At 49.7% G+C, this 17,285-nt stretch overlaps 1 protein-coding gene across 4 annotated transcripts in view; it reads right to left on the bottom strand.

Annotated features, from left to right (window-relative positions):
* Window positions 1-17,285, bottom strand: part of CPNE2 (copine 2) — a 44,074-nt gene that overhangs the window by 19,520 nt on the left and 7,269 nt on the right. For all 4 annotated transcript variants that reach the window (XM_066194573.1, XM_066194572.1, XM_066194575.1 and 1 more), the window contains exons 2-5: window positions 13,401-13,596; window positions 7,922-8,101; window positions 4,820-4,894; window positions 2,022-2,093 (exon numbers count right to left, since the gene is read on the bottom strand). In XM_066194573.1, coding sequence (XP_066050670.1) covers window positions 2,022-2,093; window positions 4,820-4,894; window positions 7,922-8,101; window positions 13,401-13,568 — 495 coding nt within the window. In that variant the 5' untranslated portion in view covers window positions 13,569-13,596. The remainder of the gene's footprint in view (window positions 1-2,021; window positions 2,094-4,819; window positions 4,895-7,921; window positions 8,102-13,400; window positions 13,597-17,285) is intronic.

Raw genomic sequence — 17,285 nt, forward strand, 5'->3', positions numbered from 1 at the left:
TTCTGTTCAAAGCAGGGTGGGAGATGCCTCCAAACCACAAGATTGTGGGCTGCTATTTTAAAACATCAAACCCACCACACATCTCACCCCTGCAAACCTGGCGGGAGATGGAAACTGAGCAACCAAAGCAGCTCAGCAGACCAAATCGATCTGCAAATTGGTCCAAAAACTGAAATTATCCAAACTGGTTTTAACACACCATGGAGGAGGAGGAGCTGGAGCTGGCACTTCCAGCAGATACAGCACCCTAAATCACAGCCTCCAGCAGCAGTCCTGGCTTGCAGAGCTTGCTGTCCCCCAGCCATGCTGAAGCATCACTGCCCTCCTGCTGTCCCCACCGCAGTGGTGGCAAGGACAGCTCTGGGCTTCACGTGGCTGGTCCCAGGTGGAAATACCTCCTCTTCTGCAAGATATTTTATCTTTCAACAACTCTCTCAAGAACTGATCTGGTATAAGAGCCCCAGGCTGAATCTGCTGCTGACATGCTCCCGCTTTGCAGCTTCAACATTTAAATCAAGGTAGTGAGCTGCAGGTGGAGAGAATGGATGTGTGATGGGGAAGAGGCCCTGCCTGCAGCCTCAAAGACATCCCAGCCTCAGGGTAGCCATGGCAGAAGGAGCTTCCTGGGGCTGAGCACAGCTCCAGGCTGGGCTTGTGGCACAGCTGCCAGTACAGCAGCTTCAGCTTGGTGTGTGCACTAAGATGATCCCATGACCCCACGAATAAATCCTGTGAGATCCAGTCCCTTCCTATAATGTCTGAGCCTGTAGCTATGCTCCTCAGCTCCATGCTGTGTGGTACAGGATGCTGTAACACCCCAGGCTGCAACCTTAGCCTTGGTTTTCTTTTTTTTATTCAATTTTTCACTGTCTTTCCTAAGCTTAAACAAGTTTTACTCAGCTCTCACAGCTGCATTTCAACCATAACCAAAAATGACTCAAAAATACTGTTTTCTACCCAATTTCCTTGTTCAAGGGCCATTTTAATTTGCGTGAAGTGACCTGGGCATCTTTTGCTCAAGAGCAGGACTTTGAGCACTGCAACTCTGTCCTGCAGTATGGGAACTGGCAAAGAAACTTTGTCAGTTCTTGGTGACAGCAGGTGGTCACTGAGCACAATCTTTCTCCTGACACCTCTAAGTGAAATTGAGTTATTTGTTACTTCTTAACTGGGGCATTTGGCTCCTTGTGCTAGGAAAGGTAAGTAGAAGGGTGAGAAAACAGCCATTTCCAACAGGTGGGAAAAAACACTTGGATAAACCAGTTACCCACCCAGTTTTAACAATGGAACTGGATGAACCCCATCTTCTGCCCGAGCCAATCCCCTTCTGCCTGGCTGCTTGCTTTACCCCATTTTCAAAGAAACTGGGGGCCATCCTGCCAATAAAACAAGCTCTGGAAAGACTAGGAAGAAGGAAAAAATAATATTCCCATTGCTTAGCAACAGGACTGGTTCAAGAGGAATAGCTCTGGTTGCCTGGTAAATAAGGTCAGAAGATGCTGTTCAGAGAGGCTCACTGTTTCCTGTGCATCACATCCAAAGCAAAGCTCATGTGTTACCTGCCACTGTGGGATCCACTCTTCCTTGGAGAAGACAGGCCCTACACTTTGATACAGAAGCAGATTTTTGCCCCATTTCCGGAGGGGATGAAAGCCAGGAGCTCTCAGCATATCTGAGATATGGAGTCAAGGGTCAACAAAACTTCCAGTTCTGTCAGGAGGCAATTTCAAACAGTTGCCACTGAAGCAGTAAATCTGCTGTCTCTGAAACATGCTGAAATACAGATCCCATGCCACACAGAATTCTTGCATCTCGAGATGTGTGATGAAGGAAGAAATACTGTGACAACAGGGAAACTGAGGCACAGCTGCACCCAGCAGCCAGAGGATCTCACCCAGTTTCACACTGACGTTTTGTCCAGTGGGACTGTTTTCTGTCACTGCTACACCCAAAGCAGAGATTTCTTTCAATCCCAAGGGCAGAAGTTTAAGATTGCATCCCCCAGACACAGCTCCACTCACCTTTTTATCCAGTTTTCTGCCAGCCATGCTCAGAGTAATCACCCTGTTATCTGAGAGCTCCTGGGCAGCTATCTGAAAGACAAGGGAAGGCTGCAATCATTTTCAGCATAAAAAATTGAGCTTCTGGTAAAACACTCAACCCCTTTCTCAGGTGTTATGCCGGACTTGGTCTCACATGGCTTTTCTGCACCAGGGCTCATTCAGGACCTCCAAGGAGGAGAAGCCTCCAAGGACCGAGCCAAGAGGAAGGAGAAGCCATATGAACCCTTGCCAGCAATATGTGCCACCTCATCTTTCATGTCCTGGGCTGGGCATGGCAAAAAAGTCACCCCATCCCTTAAGGGTAACGCAGGTGGAACCCAGGACTTGAGCCATGTCTCCACATGACCACCTGATAAGGCAGCCCCAAGGATGAAGATTCCATGATTGCTCCTGAAGAGCTGCAGCAGGCAGGAGCACCGCCCAGACCACTTCAGTTTGAGAGACTTTATTCACATGTGCTCCAGAAGGGCTTTGGCTGCCAACCCCCAGTGGACCAGTTTTGTCTGGAATATGGTCTAATCAGTCTCTTGGTATTTTAAAGGAATGTTTATAACAAAACCCTACATTTATTCACTTTTATTGCAAGCCATTTTCTGAATCACTCATCTTTTTTTTTTCCTGCCCAAGCATCTGCTCCCCACCTCTCCTTCCTCTGATCTCTTGAGGTGGGCTGAGCTGTTCCCCAGCATTCCCACCTGCATCCTTCTTCTCCCAGGGCAGGAGCCAGCACTGGAACAGCCAGGAGCACAGCAAGGACACTTGGACACTGTCCTTGAGCACAGTGCCCCAAGCATGGCTGTTTGCTGCCTCTCACAAGGGGTTGTCCTGCACTGAAGTTATGCAGTGTCACTACACTGAGGCTTTCAGAAAAACTTGCAGAACTCCAGGGAACAATTTTCTACAGAATGAGCAATCAGAGGGTTATTGGCACTTAGGAGAGCTGGGGAGTTGGCTGAGATGAGGAAGCAGAGATGCAGCTTTTGCATCTGCCTGGGCAGCTGGGTGAGCGGATGAGCCACAGCTCCTGGACAACCTCCTGGCCTTCCCATGATGGACTCAACTCTTTGGTCCACAGAGGACCCCATTCACTGCATATGAACCCCATTTTTCCCCTCTGCTCTATACAGAAGTTCCCTATTGCCATGCCATGGAATTACTCTTCTCTCCCACCTAGTCCCTGGGTGTAAGCAGTCACCAAAACCAGCAAGAGGAAGAGGAGCTGTAGGGAAGAGGATGAAATTTGCCCTTTCCCCCCCACAAAAGCATGCCCAGTTGGAATCCAGCACTTTAGGGCTCACTGTAGGCCATGTAAAAGCCAGGCTGTGCAAACAAGCCAGGAATGTCCTTGTGCCATCTGCCACAGGTTGCTGGTGGCATCTTCTCTTGGCCACCATGGACAGTAACAACATCCAGACCACTGTGTCCAGCAGAGGTGTGCAGCAAGATTTTAAAACTGACTTCTGCAAACACAGAGATTTGCCCTGGGATCTTCTCTTCAAACCTAGGGACCCCCACAAAGTCCCATCTATTCAGCCAAGGTTCTTCTGCTGCATTCACCTGTGTGGCATCTCAGTTAAGAAAATGGACAGTTGGGCAAAATGGGAGGGAATGAGGACAAGGAAGCCAGGCTTTGGCTCCAAACTCCCTGAAGCCTGCTCCTCCAGTGGTGTCCATAACCTGTGCTCCAGCACAAAGCCAAGCAGCAGGGAAAGGTGCCCACCACACACGACCCTGTTATCATCACCTAGTCCTGGCCAGGACAAAAAAACCCAGATCAAAAAATCGTATCAGTTGTACAAAATGAAGCAGATGTCTCTGTCCCTAGGATGTTTAATGACACATTAGTGACAGAAGAGGACCTTCCTTTTTCTAAAGCACATAACCTTTGAACTTGACTGGAAACTTTTCCAGCTCTTCCCACTTAAGCATCAGATGGGATGTCGAGAGCCTTGGGAATGGCCCCACTTCGGAGCCTCACTGCGGCTTTTCCTCTCACATTTAAAGACCTACTGCAGCAATTAGGAGAGACAAATATCTTCCCCTAAAGCAAACAGCAACAGAGATGCACCAGGTCCCAGGCTTTTAAACCTTTCCAGTGCTTTTAAACCTCGCAGAAGTTTAACTACTTGCTGGCCTTTCCTTCCACAACTTTGCAGCCCAGCTGCACATCTCACAAAACCCATAACACAGGAGAGATCCAAAAATGACGGGAGCTGTGGTAGAACAGAAACACACCTAAATTTAGTCTCTTCTTTTGGAAAAAGAACATTGCTAGAGATCCGCAGCAGGAAGGCCACTGCCCGAAGGGGTCTGCATCAGAATCAGTGGCTGTTGCCATGAGAGTTGTTGCCATGGCACATCCTCATCCTACAAACAAAATCACCCATTCCTGGAAAAGGAATGAGCCCTCTTACCTGTCACTGCACCAGAGAGGCCTGAGCAGGACCTCGTACCAGACACCAAACAACAGCAGCACAGATTTACTTTGTACTTCTCCAGACTCAGATCTTTTTTATTTCTGACACTGAAGCAGAAGTTGAAGACTCACAGTGCTAAGCAACAGACAAACACTGAGCAAGACTGTCCCTGTCCCAAATAAACTGTCCTCCAAACGGACCAAAGTGGCCAGGAAAACAACAGGTAAAGGGAAAAACATTCAAGAGATACACCCCCAACTCCTGGACCCCATGTGAGCGTCCTGCATTGCCCCCATCCACCTTTACACACCCAGCAGTAACATAAAGGAGCACACGTACCGTTATCATCCCCTTCCCAGCTGGCTTGCCATTCCCCAGAAGGAGAGTCCGCGTTATTTTCTTGCTGGAGACAATCTAGAGAAGCCAAAGACAATAAAGCCATGATTGTACAAGTGATCAAAAGCAGACTCATAAGCAACTGATCATTGCTCATGTTGGTTAATTCAGATTAAGCATTTGCAAGAATAGAAGAAAGGCACCAATATCCAGGGATGACTGTGAGAATGGAAATATCACCACTGACACCCCAGCCCTCGGGGTGCAAAGTGCAGAGAAGTGATGGCACAGGAGGCTGAAGCACCACTTCCCACTGAACCCAGGGACCAGTTGAAGAGACCAGTGGGTGCTCACACAGACAGAACTACTGCAATTTGTTCCCAGAAAATCACCCCTCAACCTTTCAAACCCCATTTTACATACTTCTACCATGACCCCTGCCAGCACCTTGCTTGCAGGACATGTTTCCATGGGTGGATCCAGATTGCAAGCTGGATGCTCTCCCCCAGCATCATTCTGGACCCTCTCCACAGGGTCAGCACCCCAAAGGCATGTTCTCCCCTTCACTTCTGGTTTGTAACAGGATAGACAGAATAAACTGGGAGATGAGTTAAACCCTTGAGATTTTTCCCAGCTCAGTGAGTTTCAGTCTCCTTCAGATCTGGAGAACCTGTCATTTTTCCTTATGAGGTACAGATGCCCACATGAAGATCCAGCAACTTTCTGGAACTACCTGTTCCCTGATCCCAAATCTAGTGGGTCCTCTTTGAGACTAGATGAGCTTTAAAGGTCCCTCTCAACCCAAACCATCCTGGGATCCTATGACTCTTGCAATTTAAAAGCAAAACCCATTTTCAGTTGTGGGGAGCCAGCCAAGTCCCAGTGCTTTTAATACACAGGAATCACCAGCCAGTGTAACCAGATGTCTGTGCCACACCGGGTACAGGCAGGACAAACCTCCTCACAAACCTGGATAACAGAAACCATGCATGGACACCCTCCAGCCTCGAGTCTGATCCCTGCTACATTTCCTTTGGCCACAGAGGTCATTACAGGCCTGGGAATGATCCAGCTGTCCTTTTAAATCCTGCACAGACCTCATTAACTGCACTGAGCAATCTGGCTAATCTGACAGAGCTCTGATGCAAACTCAGATTCGAAAAGTCAGATTCTCACTGCCCAGTCGTTGCTGCCCACAGCTGCTCTCTGCTTCTGAGAGCTTATGGAAACTTATTTCACCAGGCAAATTCCAGACACCAGGAAACCCACAGCAGGGTGGCTGAACCCACAAGCCCCCATCCACTTTGCTTCACTCCTCTCCTCACCCTTGCACAAGTGCCACCCCTCCAGTCCACCTCTGCTCCATGACTGGGCTGTGCTGCCAGCCCATGCTGGCCACAGGGAGAGGAGACAAGCAGGATTTCAGGGGGAAAAGGGAAATTAAAAGATTCCTCCATTACAAGCTGGCGTCTTGTTCTGGACTAAATGTCACCAAGAAGTTGAACATGGGAACCGCTGCAAAAATTGGGCACAGGTCAAGTTCTCTTTTGCAGAGTGAAAATACTGGTGTAAGTTTCCAGAGTTCCAAGCTCACTTCTTCCTGACAGACCAAGCCCACCAGCTGTGCCCAAAGACACAGCAGACAGTGATGCCACTGTGGCAAAACCATCAGCTGTTCTGAGAGCACCCCTGGATGTGAGACCTGCCAACAGCTGCCCATCCCCAGCATTGCCACAGCCCAGGAGGGCCTGTCCGGGCTCATCTCTGACATAATCACCTTCCCAAGCACCAGAAGGGTTGAGATCATCTGGGAGACCCAACAAGCACGAGATGATGGTTCAGACCTTTCCACCCTCCTCCCCACTGCATATGGATAATGTTTTTCTACACCCTGAGCCTGCAGAGCCCTGGACTGCTGCAGAGCCACATTCAGGAACAGCAAGGTTTCAGCTGTGTCCTTATATCCATGAATTCTCTGCTTCCACCAAGACCATGACCTTCACAAGCAGCCCTTGCTGAGCTGCCCCACACTGGAGCTGGATGTGTTTCAGCAACAACAGAACAGCAAAGGATGGGTTTGGACTGAACCACTGAACACAGGCCAGAGCTGTTGCCTGCACTATTTCTTAACTTCTGCAAGAGCAGAATTAGGTCATCACAGAGCACTTTCACAATTCCAGCCATTAAGCTTCAAACTCTGTAAATGTCAGTGCTCTTCTAACACACCACGCTCTTGAGCTGGCAGTGGTGAAGTTCCTGGTGCTGCCTGCCACATGCAGTGTCATGCTGCAGTCTGTGTAACAAAGCAATTCTGTTCATGAGCCTCCCTGGGCACCTTGGGCTGGCTCCCCATGCTGACCCACCTATTACAGTACCTCCTTCCTCCCCATTCCCAGCACTGAGCACAACAGAAGCAGTTTCTCCAAGCCTCTGCACTTGTGCCAGGTACCACAGCAGCCTTCAGCTGCCAGATGCTGCAAAAAGATGGAAAAATTCTCCTCATTCCCTACTTCTGAGCCAGAGGACAAAGACATTTGGAGAATGTAGCTGCCAGCTTCTAACAGGGTCTGGGCTCATGAATAAAAGACCTTCCAAAAACTTAAAAATTGCATTGTGTCCCAAAAGCTTTTTTACAGAAGAGCAGAAGACACATTCCAGCACCGACATGCTCAAGCAGGAGGAATGTTTTGCTACCCAACAGCAATGGACAAAACTTCCAGAGAGAGAACCCAAACTTGAGAAAGAAAGGCAGACTGCATGCATCCTAACTTCAAATATCTGGAAGTTTCCCAAGCCCAAACTGGTCATCAGGCCCCTTACTAAAATCCATAGTGAAGACAGAGACAGAAGCCTCCAGCTGATGCCTCTTTTCCAGCACCAGCAAAAACCCACACCACAACCAGCTCAGACTTGAGCAAGTAGACAACAGCCCTAATGTGGAACAGTTCAACCTCAACAGCTGAAGTGTGACAAGCAAATTAAATTTGTCTTTCTGGGAAGGAGCCAGAAAACTTTGCACAAGGAAAGAAGAATAGCTGCAATCTCACCACATCCCTGTGTCTGATGTGTTTTGGGGTCCCTTTGCTGCAGGGAGCTCAGACTCACCGTGCCCAGTGTGCAGGAGAACTCCCCCAGGAAGTCATGCTCATACAGCTGTGTGCTCGACTTATCCTGGTCAAACAGGGCAAACTTGAGCTTCTGCACTTCCTCAAAGTGGTAGTCAACGATGAACTTCTTGGCAAAAGCTGGGTTGAGGTTGTTGACAGCTGTCTCTGTCCTGTCCAGCTGCAAAGAAAAAGAGGCATTTAGGCAAGTGCATCTTACAGCTTTGTCACTGAATCTGAATTCAGCCAGAGTCACCAGAAACCCCATGGTGACCATCACAACGAGCACACCAGGCCCTCAGCAGAGCTGTCCCTGAACACAGGCTGTGACACCCAGGTGCACAAGCTGGCATCCATCTTAACACACAACTAACATATCATGCAGAGCTCCTCCCTGAGGATGGGGTACCTGGGACTGGACAACCCACCCCATCCAACAGCCAGGATGGAAGTGCCCAGCCAGCCTAGGCTCGGCATGGACTTGAGGATCACTAAAGCCAGAATTGATTCATTTGTTTCTAGGCCCTGTTCTCGCAGGAGCTGAGGCTCTCACACACCTCTGATCCTCAACCAGTAGTGGTGCCAAACTTGTTTCTCCCAGGCTGTGAAGCTAGGAACAAGGACAAGCAAAACAGAAGCGTCATGAGCCAGAACACAAGTCTCTAGCATTTCCCTCAAGAACTCAAATCAAAACATCCACGTGGTTTCTTCTTTATTGGCCTTCCAAAGATAAAAAGATAAAAAACCATCACCGCAGTCCCCTTTTCATAGATTTCATCAAGCATTAGTAGCAACAAGAGGCTGGAAGGGCCCAGAGACAAACCTTCAACAGACATTGTCACCCTGAGCTGTTGCAAGCAGGCTGGAAGCAATGATGTCCCTGATGAATTGGGAGGGCAGGCACACAGAGGATGATGGAAACTGGAAGACATGTGGGGAACCCGCCGTCAGAGGGGAAGCACCACGGCTCTCTGCAGCATCCCACAGCCAAGAGCAGGGATAGGTGCAGAGGAAACTTGGCAGGCAGCTGGGGGAAGTGTGGGTTTACAACACTGCATGGCACAGGTGGTCAGAAAGCCTTGTGTGAGCCAAAAAAAAATCCTGAGGACAGTCACAATGGAGGTCCCAGAATGCTGCCCTCCAGTAACGGAACTTTGGCGCCAGACCCCATAACTCACTCTGCAGGAAGGGTGGGAGCAGCAGCAGGGATCCTGTCATGAGCCCGCACAAAGACAAACCCTCACGATTTTGGCCAAAGTGTTAGAAACTGGGAAAGCTGGGAAACTGAGGCTGAGAAAAGCTGGTGTATTTGCTTCTGGAAGTCAATGGGCAAGGAGAGTCTGAACTCTAATGTCAGGATCCATATTCTCCCCCAGACACACTGAAAGGCAGGAGACAAGGGCAAGTTTAGAGCCCGACATGCAAAATACCCTTATGATGCTGAAAGGGGCCGGCAGAGCATGGGCAGTAGAGCCTGAGAGCTGAACAACAAACACCCACAGCTGGGGGGGGGGGAAATCCTCCAGCCTGCAAAGCAAGCAGGAGCTTTGCCAGAAGAGCAGCAGTTGGTATCATGTTGATATCACTGTTCAGCTGGGAGAAGATAAGGCTCTGGGGAGACCTCAGAGCACCTTCCAGCATGTAGAGGGGTCCAAGAGAGCTAGAGAGGGACTTTGGACAAAATTCTAGAGTGACAGGACAAGGGGCGATGGCATCAAACTGACAAAGGGCAGGTCTAGATTAGACGTTCTGAAGAAATTCTTGCCTGTGAGGGCAGTGAGTCACTGGCACAGGTTGTCCAGAGAAGCTGTGGTTGCCTCATCCCTGAAGTGTTCAAGGCCAGGTTAGATGTGGCTCTGAGCAATCTGGGATAGTGGAAGGTGTTATGACAGCGCTGGCATTTCGCCACATCACCCCGTTAAATGGTAACATGGATATTAAAAGAGAAGAAAACACAGGCACTGTCCAGTGTGATTTTATCAAAAGCTGCTGCCCTTGGTGCCTGGAAAAATCATCCCATCATCTCCCTGTGGGACAGCACAAAGCTTCTGGCCATGCTGTGGCCCTGGCTGGCATTCCACCTTGTCTTGCAGCCAGGACACCCAGTTCTGGGCAAGGCTGAGCTGCCTGTGCATCCCAGATCCAGGGCAAGACCTCTCTGGAAAGCAGCTGGCTTTCCTGGGCAGCACCAGGCTGTGGGACGGTGGGATATCTGCCAGAGCTGCCGAGCCAGGAATAAGCAGAGCAGAAAAAACCTTCAAAAAAAAAAGAAGAAAAAGAAAAAGAAAAAGAAAAAGAAAAAAAAAAAAAAAAAAAAAAAAAAAAAAAAAAAAAAAGCAAACACATACCTTAGTCCCAAAGAAACTCATTCAGCACAGAAGGCAGATTTTGGAGGGGCTCAGTGGAAATGTGGTGAGTTTGCTATATATACACCCAATGATCGCAGGGTTTTTTTGAAATTGCTCGCTTAGTCTGTCTTAATTGCCAAGAAACGACTAAAGTAAATGCTGTGTTCCCAGAATAGCCACCTGCTGCACCCTGGGGAATCAAACCCATCAACACCAGTGGGCTGTGAGCTGGCCAGGGCCACACAGCTTCCCACAGATCCTCCCCTCTCTGCTGCCCTCCTGTACTGAAGGGGCCAAGCATCTCCTCAGGGGTGTGCTGGACCAGGGGCAGAGGGCATCCACACCTCTGCTGTATTTCAGCAGCACAGCACACACAAATCTACCTTCAGACCTAGGAAATGAGATTGCACAGGCAGCAGAGATGGATTTTAGGTTCTTCCATGTTCTTTGAACAACTGTGAACCCAGGGACCAAATGAAACCAGCCCTTCCACGTCCAGATCCCAGTCTGAAGGAGATAACTTGAGATCCCATCTCCAGCTCTGTTCTGGAAGAGGTGGCTGAAGGAAGGGTATGAAAATCCCAGCTTGAGGTAACCTTAGGAGTGATGGGGCTTTCTACAACACCCAGATTCAACAGTTTAATCTCCTGTCTAGTGCCAGTTTGAAGCACAACAATATCCCAAGCCCCAGCTGATGGGTGCAGAAGGTCTGATCTTTGGTTTGGTGAGCACAAATCACCTTGCTGGTGACCACCGCGTATGAGGCCTCTTCACACACCATCCCTCACCTGCCATCAGCTCCTGCCACCCCCTTCACCCCTTACAGATCTGCAGACCCTGGAAAGAACAGAGGTGCCTTTGCCACCAAAAAACAGAAAAGCACAAGGGTTTTTAAGAGCAGCCAGGCTAATTAAAGAAATCTGTCTGTGTAAGAGCCTCAAAGGGACATAAAGACAATTAGAGGGATGGAGTGTCTCTCCTGTGAGAAAAGGCTGAGAGGCTTGAGATAGTTCAGAATACTCAGGGGAGACCTTAAAACACCTGAAAGGGCCAAAAGAGAGCTGGAGAGGGACTTGAGACAATGGCATGGAGTGACAGGGCAAGGGGGAATGGCTTCAAACTGACAGAGGGCAGGGTTAGATTGGGTATTTGGAAGAAATTGTTCCCTGTGAGAGTGGTGAGGCCCTGGCACAGGCTGTCCAGAGAAACTGTGTCTGCCCCATCCCTGGAAGTGCTCAGGGCCAGGTTGGATGTGGCTTCAAGAAAGGGCCATGGCGGGGAGATAGGAATGAGGTGATCCTTAAGGTCCCTTCCAACAGGAACCATTCCATGATTCTACGATTCTGCAAATCAAGCACTAAACTAGGAAATCATCTCCAGCAATAGCCCTTGTGTTCAGTGAATGCAGCTGGAGAGTCTTCCAGAGGTCTGTGGGAGTTTGGCTGGAGACCTTCAAGCATCCCCAGCATGTGGAGGTGCTTCATGCCCCAACATGGGTAGATGCTGTCTGAAGTGTCAAGGGAAGTTCATGCTGAAGGTGCAGGACTGTCTGGATGACTCAGTGGCACACAGGCAGCTACAGGGCTGAGTCATGTGTCCCTTGTCCCTGTGCCTGGCGCCACAGTTCAGCTCTTTCATGGCTTCTGTGAGATGACATCACCGGGCAGAACATTTAAACATCACCCATCTTCACTTCCCAGCCTGTGGTTTATTGTCCCTCCCTCCCCCACCCCTCCAAGGCTGATTCACAAAGATTTTTAATTCCTATTAAGCTCAGTGAGACAAAATAATTGTATTTGGGAACAAATGTTACAGCTAGAAAGAACAGTGAGCAGAAATCTTTCTGCTGGCATCAGCTGGTGGCACAGCCCCCCCGCCCAGCTCAGAACTGGCACCAGGGCTGGTGCCATCACCACAACCAGGTCCAAGGCTTGGGACATGTCCCTAATCTGGTGTGGAGGACAAAGGGGCAGTGGGGTGGGATGGGTTCACACCAATGAGCTTATTCTGTCCCCATCCATCCCCTACACTTCAGGTGTGTTATTAAGGCCACCACTTCCAGACAGGAGAGGTTCCACTTGGGGCAAGGGGCACATCTGTGCGGACAAAATCCACGCAGGACAAGGGGGCAGCCCTGAACCACGTGGCATCAGTTGCCAAAAGTCCACCAAACATCACATCCAGTGAGGTCCTCAGGGGCAATCCCACCTCTCCTGATCCAGCACACCCAGCCACAAGCCAAACCCACAGAGCACCCCTTCCAGGTGTGAGTGCTGGGGGATCTCCATCCCAGTGATGTCCCTGAGGTGCCACTGAGCAGAGCCAGCTCAGAGGCACAAGCACACCACAACCTGTGCCAGCCCATTCCACCTCTGCTGACACCACAGAGCAAGCTCATGTCCAGTGCCTACTGTGCCAATCAAAAAGGAGCTAAAAATAGCAGAAGAAAGAAAACCAAAACAACCTAAAAGCACCACACATTTGTATTGCAAAGAAAGCTTCGGGATCAAAACTGCTGGACTGAGACATTACTGAGAGGAAGAAAAATTCCTGAAAAGCACAATTAGGTCAGAGATGACACCTATCAAGGCTGCAAAGCTCATTAGTCTCATCCAGGCTGTTGAAAAATGTTAACTGCAAACTGTGGCAAAGTGAGGGTTTTCCCTACACTCTCCCTGCTGAACGTGAGATCAGCTGCTGGACACCTGAGGTGGTGCTGGTGATCCACCAGCTCCTTGGCCAAGTACCTGAATGAGACCACCTAATTTCCCAGGAAATGGGAAAATTTTTTGCTTGGTTTACATGATTTAAATCTCTTAATGTTCATTTTCTGCTGCACCCAATGCAGGTGCCTGTAGCCATCACATATCCATCCTCCGCCTACCCTGCTCCTCCCAGACCAACCAGGTATAAAATGGAATTTGCAGTTAAAGCCAATGCCCAGCACAAAGCAGAAAGCACTAATGGGGGAAGGGCCAGTTGTGACATAGAATTCACACACTGGTGCCACACACAGCCTCAGGAGCACCAGAAAAGCTTGCCCTTCTGCTCAGGGGTTAACAAGCACAGAGAGACGGACACCAGCACGAGTAAATCACAGCAGGAATAAATCCACATCACATCAGGACTTACCTCCACCCACTTCCCGTTGACTTCCATGAAGAGGACGCAGAAAGGGTCGGATTTGGAGGTGACATCCCTGTCCAGGAGGTTCTGGCCGCAGATGGACAGCTCCACTTTGCAGACACAGTACTGGGAGCCGACGGGCCCCGCCGGCGAGGGAGTCACGGTGTACGCCATGGGCTCGGGTGGCAGCAGCTCCAGCAGTCTGGGGGACAGGACAGGGACAAACCTCAGGGCTGGGAGGCAGCAAACATCCCCTCAGCACTGCTGAGCTGGGCACAGACAGCGTGGCCACAGGCTCTCTAAGTTACACACAAGATTTAAGCCATGAGGCTTTCCTGGCTCCATCTCCCAGATGTCCTGAGTGGAAGCCCAGCAGAGCACCCTGGACCTGCTGTGAGTTTGCTCCATAAATAACTGATTTTCAAGGAAAGGCAACATCTTACTCCCTCAAGGGAGAGGGAACTCCCCAACCTCTTCCAGCATGCTGGGCTTTTGTTTGTAATGAGAAGCCAAATTTCCACACCATCTTTCTGCACAAACCTGATTGTTGTCTGGCTGTCCCTGGGCAAGAGACCGCTGACCTAAGTTATGAGGGGCAAACGTGAGCTCTGCCCTGCAAATCATCACAGGGAAAGGGGTGAGACTGTGAGGATGAGTGTGATGCAGGGCAGCTCCAGCCCTCGATCAGCCCCATCTCCACTCAGCTCCCAAGGCCAGCAGAGAACAGTGGTTCTGGCAGCAGTTAAAAAGTGGAAATAGTTGTTTCAGAGAAGTGAAGGCAAATGTGACAAACACTGCATGACCTGGAGCACGATTTACAGGGCCCTGACTAAAAATCCATTTAAAATCTTATCAGAAGTCTGCTACCAAAGCCCTTTTGCAGAGATAAATGCGTTTTATACCATTATTACTGCAAAACTCCATTCCACAGGACAGCCTTGACTTCTGATATACATTTGACTTGTCACGAACCACCAATGGTTTCAATGGAGAAGAAAGGGGGGAAAAATAGAGAAAAAAAAGAGAAAAAAAAAAGCATTTTCAGATTAATTTATCCACTAACAAACCTTTGTGGCTATAGTTGCTAGTGGAGAGTGAGCTCTCCTCAGCAGCTGCTTCAATATCTTTTGTCTTCTTTTTTAAGAGTGGCTACTGGCTCATCTACTTTATCTGAAACCCCCAAACATTGCCTTCCTCCACCTTGATAAACCATCTGCCTCTGTTTGGCAATGAAGCCCCAATTAATATTATCTATTTGTTTTGCCTAGGTATGAGTATTTACAAGCCCTTGTGCTGCCAGGAGCTGGGCTGCTGCCCTTTTCCCTTGCAGCTCAGCTTCCAGGCTGGAATGGGGACGGAGGGCAGCGATAGGGTGATCCCAGCAGGGCTGCAGGAGAAGGACCTCTGGGCTCACCATCAGCTGTCCTGAGTGCTCAGCCATGCTGCAATGAATTCTGAGCAGAAAACAGCTCCAGCTCCCGAGGCTTGGAGCCCTCCTCTCCTGCCTGCCAAGATCTCTGCTTGGCACTAAGTCACCAGAAACAAGCCTGGTTTTAACCTCCACCAGCAAACACAAGCTCTTCACCCCAGACTGCTGCTCAGGGAGAGTGGTACAACCATCCCAACTCTGTAAGAACTCAGAAACTTCTCCAGAAGAAGGAAAACCCCATCCCTGGCCGTGGACACTTGGGTACATCACCAAAACAACACCCATGTCCCTTTCCCAAGCGTGGCTCCCCTTGCCTAGACCAAGCCTGTCTCGTGCCATCACTCCCCGTGCACAGCAGCACAATGCCAGAACAGTGGCACACATGGGCAACCTTCCATCATCTACTGCAACTTCAAGGAGAAACACGTGGAGAAGTAAAAGTCCTCATGGTTCCTCCACTATGGCTGGGGAACCGGCTCCAAGGTGCCCATCCCTGCTCCACCCAAGCCCACGTTGCCAGCTGCAGCTAAAGCGAAGATTTTACTTAATTATTTTTCTTTAATGCACAGATCATGTAATCAATGTCTTAAAATAGCCAAGCCTGTTCTATTTATGCTGCTGTCTGTCTGCTACACCCTCTGAAAAGCAAACATGGGGCAGCTGTGCTGGCATGGCCCTGGTCCTGCTGGAGCAGGGAGATCTGGGCTGGGTTTTTCCATCTCCCCTTCCCCCAGATCTCTGTGCCATCTCATAAAAAGCAGAGGCAGCAAGTGACTCAGTGGAAAAACCTTTTTTCCCAGGGCTGGCAGACACCAAAACATCCTCTTGGTGCACAGCACATCGCCCGTGCTCCAGGCCCTGATCTCAGCCTGTCCAGCTCCCCAGGGTGTGCACGGTCAGGACAGGCACTGGGATGAGGAGAGGGCAGCACCGGCCAGAGCAAACACTGGAATGCCACCTCTCCTGCCGCTGCACTGGCACGGATCCAGCACCTTCCTCCTGCTACACCAGTGTGGACAAAGCACCTTCCACAGGGCCAGGTGTGGGTTCAGCCCCTGCTACCTCAGCACCAGCCATGGGTCCCCCCAGCTCAGAGGCTTCACACCTGAGGCACCATCAGAGAGCCAGCACCATTCCAACACCCCACAAAAGCTTTAAATTCTGGGGGTATTTGAGCTGGCACCGAAAGAGTCAGCATGCCATCATCTGTATTCCAGTCTCTCCTCCCATTTTTGTTCTCCTTTCCCCACATTCGCTGCCCTGAACAAAGTCCTGTGACTTGCTCAGCATCCACAGCCAAATATTCTCCTGATGTACAATCCCAGCTGCCGGAGCCGTGCTGAGCACGCAGACACGTGGTCTCCCAAGAAAACACGGCCAGGTTACCAATGAGGGGTCTCAGGACAAGCCTGAAGGTTTGACTGCCCCACAGTTCTGTCTGCTATCAAGAGGTGTCACAAGAGCAGGACCAGAATGCAGAGACATGGTTACCAATCCTTTTTGGGCTCCAGCTTCCAGGACCTTCTGAACTGAACATCTTTGTGTTTACAACTTTCAAATACTTTTTCCTCCATGGCTTGGTCATTTCCAAGCTGCTCCATGCCCACATCATCCCACAGAAAAGGGTTTTGCTGGCTGGGGGCACACACAAGCCCTGGGGCTGCCCTGAATATCTAAGATCTAGCAGTCCCAGAGCAGAGTCTCATCCCATGGCACCCCAATCTCTACAGCAAATCACCAAATCACTTTTACAAAGTGTAAAAGGGTCAGCAGAAAAACCTGGGAGCTTTACTTCCTCTCTTATCTGAAATGGAAAGACGGGAAGGAGATACCTGTTTTGCAAACTAACTCGTGACTGAAGAGGTCCCCCTTCCCTCTGCAGAAGAACAGCCCCATGAGCAGCAGTTCCTCAGACCATGCTAAAGCTCTGTTTTAAGCATTAACAAGAAAAAACAGAGGGGAAAAAGTAAAGCTGTGCTTTAGGTGAAACATTTGGGGAGGTTCAATCCTAATAGTGCCCTAAATTCAGTGATCTCCTCTCATCAAAGAAATGTTTTCCTTTGATAGCCAATACCAGGCATATTTGAAACAGACACAGAAGTATCCACACCCAGCAGTGATCCCATGCAAAATCCTGCTGTATCCATCCCAGGGAACAGGAGATTCTTCTTTGGGACAATACACAATTTCTGTAATAGCCCACAAAACTCACCTGTGACTGTTTCCCCACTAAGGTTGTCCCACTACAGCCTACTGCAATTGTGGAAGCAAAATTCCTTTCAGGAAGGTGAAAATGAGAGAGGAGTATCCAACAGGTAACGTGGGGTTGTTAGAAATCACATATCTGATCCCACAGGCAGTGGTGACACAGAAGGAGAGCAGCAATACCCGAGGGAGGATTAAGGGCAGGTGAGAACAAGTTGTCAGAAGATTGAAGCAGGAGAGGAGCGTGAGGATACAGA

This window comes from Chamaea fasciata, unplaced genomic scaffold (genome assembly GCF_029207755.1).
Source record: "Chamaea fasciata isolate MVZ Bird 193981 ecotype frontalis unplaced genomic scaffold, bChaFas1.0.hap1 SCAF_12, whole genome shotgun sequence".
NCBI lineage: Eukaryota > Metazoa > Chordata > Aves > Passeriformes > Sylviidae > Chamaea > Chamaea fasciata.